This window comes from Diadema antillarum, unplaced genomic scaffold, assembly GCF_040938485.1.
Source record: "Diadema antillarum isolate AM-2024a unplaced genomic scaffold, OU_Dant_1.0 seq00000876_RagTag, whole genome shotgun sequence".
Classification (NCBI taxonomy): Eukaryota; Metazoa; Echinodermata; class Echinoidea; order Diadematoida; family Diadematidae; genus Diadema; species Diadema antillarum.
This window is the reverse complement of record NW_027271740.1, coordinates 579,341-587,377: the sequence shown is the minus strand read 5'-3', so window position 1 is coordinate 587,377 and position 8,037 is coordinate 579,341. Positions and strand designations below refer to the sequence as shown.

Sequence of the window (8,037 nt, the reverse complement as noted above, 5' to 3'; positions counted from 1 at the left end):
TATTCTTTGTAATAATGACCCTTTGTACTATCATTTCTCTTAATATTGATTCGAGTCTAAAAAGATAGTATTGTGTATGTTGTCTAATTTGTTTGCAACTTGTGTTTGGTTACTATGCAATTGTGATGTATACCAACTCGGATTGTTTTGCTTAATAAGAATATTGGAAACTGTGCTTTGAACTCAGTCTCTGATTAATAGACTGATGTAAACAAATAAAGGTTCCATCAAATTTATACCTTTCTGTTTTAGTATTCTTTTTTTTTTGTATCATTATAAAATTTCTTGTCTAAACTAAACCCAAACTGGGCCAGGTTTTTTAAAGTAAAACCTGTGACACAAAATGGAGGCACTGCCCCGATTAAAATTTCGAAGAGAAATTTTGTATTACCTTCAAACTCTTTCAGATTTGTTGATAACCTTTTTAAAGCAATTGATTTTTTTTTTTGCATCTTATGCTAATTGCATACACAGAATTGATTTGAAGGGTTAACTTTAATATATTTGTTCCTTATTGTGATACTATGAGTTAACTGCAATTTATGTAACCCCAAGTGGACATAGCATATTTTTATGTTTAAGTGTGATCATTTCGATAATCACCCTTAATTTAAAGTCATTTGTCCAGTAGTGGCCTACTACTGACAGGTGTCTATCTATAAACTTCAAACAATTGTTAACTTTATTTTAAATGTTGTGAACACTTTGTAGTTTTGACACAAATTTTCCATAACATCTGAATATTGAAATTTTGGTGCCCTCTTGTTCATTTCTAATTCTTTTTGCTCTGCAATATTTTCATTCCTGTTGAGTTAACAAATATCTTGCAATCATGTCCCGGGTAGAGGAGAAATTTGATTTCCAAGCTGCCCTGGCTAAGCTGCTTGGAGAACATGGTAAAACCCTTGCAGACTTGTCTTTAGATCCCCCTGTATCCTCCCAGTCAAACCCAGAGGTAACCATACTAAAAGCTGTCCAAGAGACCACAGTCAAACACATCGTGACGTCATCTTCCATCCAGCGAAGAAGACTCTTCTCTAGACGTTTCCCTGTGCCAAGTGGGGAGTTTGAAAGTTGGGGGCGTCCTGCCCAGCAGCTCGTGGAGGATAGAGATCTGTCAGACTCCGAAAAGTACAACAGGATTGCTGAATCGCTACCCCCACCTGCCAGTGACATCATTTGGGCACTGGGGAAGGATGTTATCGCAGCCCAGTGTCTTGAAGGTCTTGAGAAGGCATACGGGTGGACGACTGATGGGGATGAACTTTATTTGAAATTTAGTGAATGCTACCAGCAGGAGCATGAAACGGCAGCTGAATATCTCCTTCGTCTGCAAAGTCACCTTTCTCGAGCCCTTGATGCCGACAGAGTTGCCCCAGAATGAGGAGACAATGTTAGAGTGCTACGGTTTTTGAGAGGTTGCCTTTACAAAGATCCTCTTCTGGTGGCACTCGACCTCAAACGGCGGCCTACACCACACACTTTCGTTGCCCTTCTTCAGGAGGTTAGACAGGAGGAGCAGAAGCAGCTTGACAAGGCGGAGCCCCAGAAGGGAGGGCACATGGGCAAGAAAAAGGCTCTTTCGGCCGAACAAACTGCAGCCTCCCCTTCTGATGAATGCATTGCTGAGCTGCAGAAACAAGTCATGTCACTCCAACAGCACCTGGCAGCACCTACCAACTCACTTTCAAGGCCCCCCCCCCCCCCCCCCACGCAATCAAAGAAGAAGGCGGACAATGTTTTGTTACGAGTGTGGCGAGGATGGGCACCGAATGGAACAGTGCGAGGGAGAGACTAATGCCACCCTTGTGCAATCCAAGATGGTGTCGTAAATCAAGTCAGCGGGAAATGGAGGCGGCCATCAGTAACGGGACAACAGGTGGCCACACAGGGAAAGGAAAGTCCCATAAGACAGAGTGCAACTCTTCACACAGAGTTCCATGAATCTAGAGCCAAGACGGGACCCTACAAAGTTCCGCAAAGCTCTCTTGTGGGTAACCAATCCACAGTTGTGGCCTTGGTTGATGGCACCCTGTGTGAATGCCTTGTGGATACTGGCTCCCAGGTAACATGTTTATCAGAAGCGTTCTACAGACAGCATCTGAAACATCGTCCCCTGGAGCCATTAGAGGATTTGCTGGTTGTCGGTGCGAGCGGTAGCAAGGTACCTTACATTGGGTACATAGAGATACATCTGCGGTTTCCCTCCAAAAAAGCCGTCGTGGAAGCAGAGACGACCACCCTCACACTCATAACACCCACCAGAAATGGCCGAGATAGGGCTCCCCTCCTTATCGGCACCAACACCAGTGTTGTAAGACGAATGCTGGACAATTGCAAGCAGGAGAATGGGACCAACTTCCTCCAGACTATGAAGGTTAAGAGCCCCCTCATCTCAGCTTTTCAACACTTGGAATCGTTGAATGCTGACCTCACTTTAGATGAGCAAGCCCTGGATGTCCGTCTACCTAAGACTACATCAGTGCAGTTGAAAAGTGGAGAAACAAGGATGCTGCCCGCCTCTATTGAATGTTCACCCCACAATCCAGCTGCAGTACTCATTGAGAGAGAAGAGGACTGTTTCTCCGCAGGAGGTCTGATGATAGGGAGGACCTTCACCAACCTGTCAAGGACATCTACAAATGCGTATGAATTAATTGTGACAAACGTGTCTAATCACGATGTAGAGCTCCCTCCTGGAGCAGTGATAGCAAAGGCATACGCGGCCGACGACTTAATGCCAATAGTGACCAGTGATCACCTAGGATCCCACCCTCCATCGTGGCATGCCCAGTGCCACACTACAGAGGGCAGTAGGACCTCACCAAATGATGTCCTGTTCCAGAGTCAGATTGAGGGCTCTTCGTAATCTAAGGAAGACAAACAGAGATTGAGCAGCCTACTTCATTCCCATCGAGATGTTTTCTCTACCGAAGACCTTGATATTGGGTGCACATCCGCTGTTAAGCACCGAATTCAGCTGACCGATGAGACACCATTCCGTGAGAGTTGCCGATGCATACCCCCGGCCGACTATGAGGATATCCGTCACCACCTTCAGGAGCTGGAGGACAAAGGGATCATCCGCGACTCGCAGAGCCCATACGCATCTCCGATTGTATTGGCGAGAAAGAAAAATGGCGACCTCCGGCTCTGCATAGACTATCGGAAGTTAAATCAGCGGACTGTACGAGACCAATACAATATACCCAAGATTGAAGACACCCTACACACCTTGTCTGGAGCCGCCTGGTTCTCCACTCTGGATCTCAAATCTGGATACTACCAGGTGGAAACAGGATTCCCCCAGGGATAACCAATGCTCCTGCTACCTTCCAACGCCTGATGGAAAAGTGCATGGGGGAGATGAGCATGACTGATGTATTGGTGTACCTGGATGACCTCTTGGTCTTTTCTTCTTCATTTGAGGAACACCTCCAACAACCAGACAAGGTCCTGACTAGACTGAAGGATTTCGGACTGAAGCTGAACCCAGAACAGTGTTGTTTTGCCCAGACATCTGTCAAGTGTCTTGGGCATGTGGTATCACAAGATGAGGTTAGCACCGATCCAAGCAAAGTGTCTGCAGTCCAGCAATGGCCACAGCCTAACTCTGCCAAGGAACTGAAAACATTCTGGGCTTTACTGGCTACTACCGACGCTTCATTCCACACTACAGCAGAGTTGCAAAACCCCTCCATGATGTGATGAAGTTGTATGAACCAGTCCGGAAGCAAGGGAGGAAACCATCTGGTGGTCAAGAGAAGCCCAGCAGACCCTAACCCACAACACCCTTTGGCAACAATTGGGGTGTTGAGTGCCAAGCTGCATTTCAGAAGTTGAGGGACATGCTAACCTCAGCGCCCATACTGGCCTTTGCTGATTACTCTGCACCATTCATCCTACACACAGACGCCAGTACTTGTGGCATCGGTGCAGCACTCTACCAACAAGTTGATGGCAGAGAAAGACCAATTGCCTACGCCAGCCGAGGGCTCTATAAAGAGTGAAGCAAACTACCCTGCCCACAAACTAGAGTTTCTCGCCTTAAAGTGGGCTGTTACAGAGAAGTTCGTCGATTACCTACACCGAAACAAATTTGTCGTGCTGACGGACAACAACCCATTGACATATGTGTTAACCACAGCAAAACTCGACGCAGAGGTCACCGTTGGTTGGCAGCCTTAGCCAACTTTGACTTTGAAATCAAATACAGGGCAGGCAGGAATAATGCGGACGCCGATGGTCTTTCTTGAATACCCACAACTACCCTTGGGGAGGATGATAAGTCGACCAAGACCCAGGCGATGATCGATCAGCTGCGCAAACGCCTACTGGATCCCAAGGACAGTGTCTGTTCCCAGGATGCCTTCCAGGCAGTCTGTGAGGCACACCTTGTGTATGACCTTGATAGCCCCGAAGACCACACCCAACATGAAGAGAGAACCATATCCCGATGGTTGAATCGATTACTGACAATGATGGTGCAGTCCCAGCGGAGCTGATATCACCACCTGATCCATCTTCCCTACCTGCATAAGCATGGCGGACTGGCGTAAACTGCAACTAGAGGATGACACAATCAGACCAGTCGTAGCACTCCTTGAGAGCAAGACCCAACTGACTAAGAAGCTACGTTCAGAGTTACCCGATGACAACAAGATCATACTCCGCCACCAGAAGTGACAGCACGCAGCTGACAGTGTCCTCTTCAAATCAAAGACACTAGCGGATGGTCGTGACGTGGAGCAACTGGTGCTCCCCTAGAGCCACAGGAAAGAAGCTCTACGCCTTCTTCATGATGAAACGGGATATCTTGGAGTAGAGAGGACCCTCGACCTTGTTACAAACTGGTTCTACTGGCCACGTATGGATGCCGATGTGCTTCTGAAGTGCCAGTCGTGTGAGAGGTGCGTTCAGCGTAAATACTGAGCCATGCAGTCTGCACCACACTTGATGCTTATCCCATTTAGTTCCACTACTGACTAAATACACTAGAATTAACATAGGGTTACTGTTTCATGGTAGTGAGAGGGTCAAGACTAGAGCTTTTACAGAAAAAAACATGTGGTTAAGACAAAGGCCCCACACAACTCCAGTTTGTTTAGGAAAACCAACACCTCATCTAATACATCAATGGACCTTCTGGAAGTGCCTCGCCCAAGCTGGTTTCAGCTATCTTTGGTGAGAGCAAATTGTGACGGTAAAGGGACAAGACATGCCTGCGTCCCTTTCCGGTCTTTCAGGTAAGCTGACACTCACTCCTTTTACATTTCAATGATGTAATTTTTATATAATCTGATTTATTTTGATTGTAACCTCTTGTAAATATAACTTTTGTTGGTCTTGACCAGCGGTTCTCAACTTCTATTGTATTTTCAAATTATGTCTCCATCAGTTATGGCTTGCAGATACAATTGGCACAGAAGTAGGAGAATAACAAAATACAAAGTATTATGAGGTTCATAATTATTATGTTTATTATTTCACCTAGTTGAGCCATTAATTACAAATTCACTTTTGAAAGACTTTTGATATAGTAGAGTTAACTTCATGAAGCTGTTGGCTTTTTATGGCAGTGAAGTTAAGAACCACTGAGACAGAACACTTGTGTTCATGATGTGATGAATGTATTGTCATATGCGTACTTTTGTAATTGCAATGATTTAGTTATAGGCTAATAGTGCTATTGGATACGTCAATATTCAAATATCCAGTTGTTTTAGGGTCATCTGATACATCTTTAAGATGTATTGAAATTATTGTATGCTCTAAGTTTATAATACCAGTTCACCATACAGCAGAACAAGTTTGTATTTAGATTTCTTGTGAGTTAATATTTCTCACTCTAGCCATGAAGACTTTTATGGAAAAGTTATTCCAGATGTGTGAATGAGTTTTGATACATTGGTCAACCATCGCCCATTCCTCATTCTCTCTTTCCTCCTTTCTTTCCCCTTCTCTCCTTTCCTCTCTTCCCCACTCTCCGCACTCTGTCTTCTGTCCTTTCACTCTGGCATGGTCACCATGGTCACTGGTAGTCCGAATTGGTTTATGACTCAGTGCAGTAAGAGCGCTGTACAAAATGTGTAGACAGATTTATGATGGACATTCTGATGTACATGTCTAGCTTGACTGTGTTGGGAGCTATTTCAGCACTGAAAGAGTTAATCTTGCTGAGGTTACAACATGCCCCCCAGGCGTGTTCATATTAAGTGCTGTATAACTCTGTAGGTTAAGTTGTGGTACAGAGAGATATTCATTATGGATTTGTTCACACTAAAGCTTAATCAGGATTAACTTTATTCTTGGTATAATCTGTGAAGAATATAAGCTTTTATATATTATGTAGGATTTATTCTTATGAGTGTTTAGTACATACATACTTAGATGTTACTATTATGTATAGAAAATGTCGACGTTGAGTCCTTAATTCTTAGATGGAATTTAAGAGAGGAGAGAAAATTGTGACGGCAAAGGGACAAGACATGCCTGTGTTATACTTGAGTTTCAGCTAGATACTTAATGTTTCAGTTTGCCTGATTTTGATCAAGATGCCCCTTTCCGGTCTTTCAGAATTCCAGCCCATCTTTTGAGGTCATCCCCGTGATACTGTTTGTAGAGGCCCCATTCTCGGTTACCAAGGCAACGCTCTCCCCCTGGTGCTGGAAGCAAGACAGATATACACACAAGGCTGATGATTTCTCTTAGTCAAGATATAATTCTATTCAACAATAACCTTCTATAAGCCCCAGGTAGATAAATTCATAATATTCTTTGTAAAAATGTCCCTTTGTACTATTGTTTCTCTTAATATTGATTCGAGTCTAAAAAGATAGTATTGTGTACGTTGCCTCATTTGTTTGCAACTTGTGTTTGGTTACTATGCAATTGTAATGTATACCAACTCGGATTGTTTTGCTTAATGAGAGTATTGGAAACTTTGTTTTGAACTCAGTCTCTGATTAACAGACTGATGTAAACAAATAAAGGTTCCATCAAATTTATACCTTTCTGTTTTAATATTCTTCTTTTTTTTTTGTATCATTATAAAATCTTCTGTCTAAACTAAACTCGAACTGGGCCAGGTTTTTTTAAGTAAAACCTGTGACATACATTTTTGTAGCAGGCTCAGTGCAGCCTTAATGTTTATAAATGCAGACCTAATGGTGCACCGACGCACCATTGGACGTCTCCACAGGCCAGGGGAATGGTGGAAACATGCCACTACTTCATTTTCAAATGCACAGTGGAAGGAAAATTTCCGCCTGACGAAGGAGAGCTTCACTTACCTTCTGGAGGAACTGCGGGGGGAGATCGAGAAGATGGACAGTTATCGACCAGTGACTGTTGAAAAGAGGGTGGCAATTACAATCTGGTGGCTAGCTACACCAAACTCATATCGTTGTATTAGCCATCTGTTCGGCGTCGGTAAAGCCACCGCATGGCAAATCACGCATGATATGTATAAAGTCATTGTTAGAACTCTTCTTCTGAGGTTTATAAAATTTCCTACTGACAATATTGAAGATGTTAAACAAGGTTTTGCCGCTATGGGGATGCCACAAGCCATAGGGGCAATCGATGGCACACATATCCCCATTAAAGCCCCAAAGGAGAGCCCAGCAGATTATTTTAATCGGAAGGGCTTATATTCAATCATTCTGCAAGCTGCTGTTGATCACAAATGCAGGTAGATTATTACTTTAAACCATTGAAATATCTATCTAGATAGAGAGAGGGACCGTATGAATTTATGGTAGACTAGACTATACAGACTTAACAGTACTTCAGATTTTCTTTGGTAAAGTCTAAAGAGCATTTATCAATAACCAATACAATATGGATTGTGGGTGCTACTTTGTAAGATCTCCTAACGTTAGACTTCATTTACCTTCATTTTGTATACAAGTGGCTGATCGCTAAAATCAATTACAAAGTTTTAAGAGGAAAGGGGATGCATTCAGAACAAAATAAAATAACTAAAATTTAAAAATACACAAGTCACAAGACAAAGGTAGATCAGAAACAAGACAA

The 8,037-nt window shown here is 43.4% G+C and overlaps 1 protein-coding gene across 1 annotated transcript; it reads left to right on the top strand.

Annotated features, from left to right (window-relative positions):
* Nucleotides 1-832: 832 nt before the first annotated feature.
* LOC139740705 (paraneoplastic antigen Ma1 homolog) lies at nucleotides 833-1,384 on the top strand. The gene has a single exon (XM_071651273.1). The coding sequence runs from the start codon at nucleotides 833-835 to the stop codon at nucleotides 1,382-1,384; it is 552 nt and encodes a 183-aa protein (XP_071507374.1).
* The last annotated feature ends 6,653 nt before the right edge of the window (nucleotides 1,385-8,037 follow it).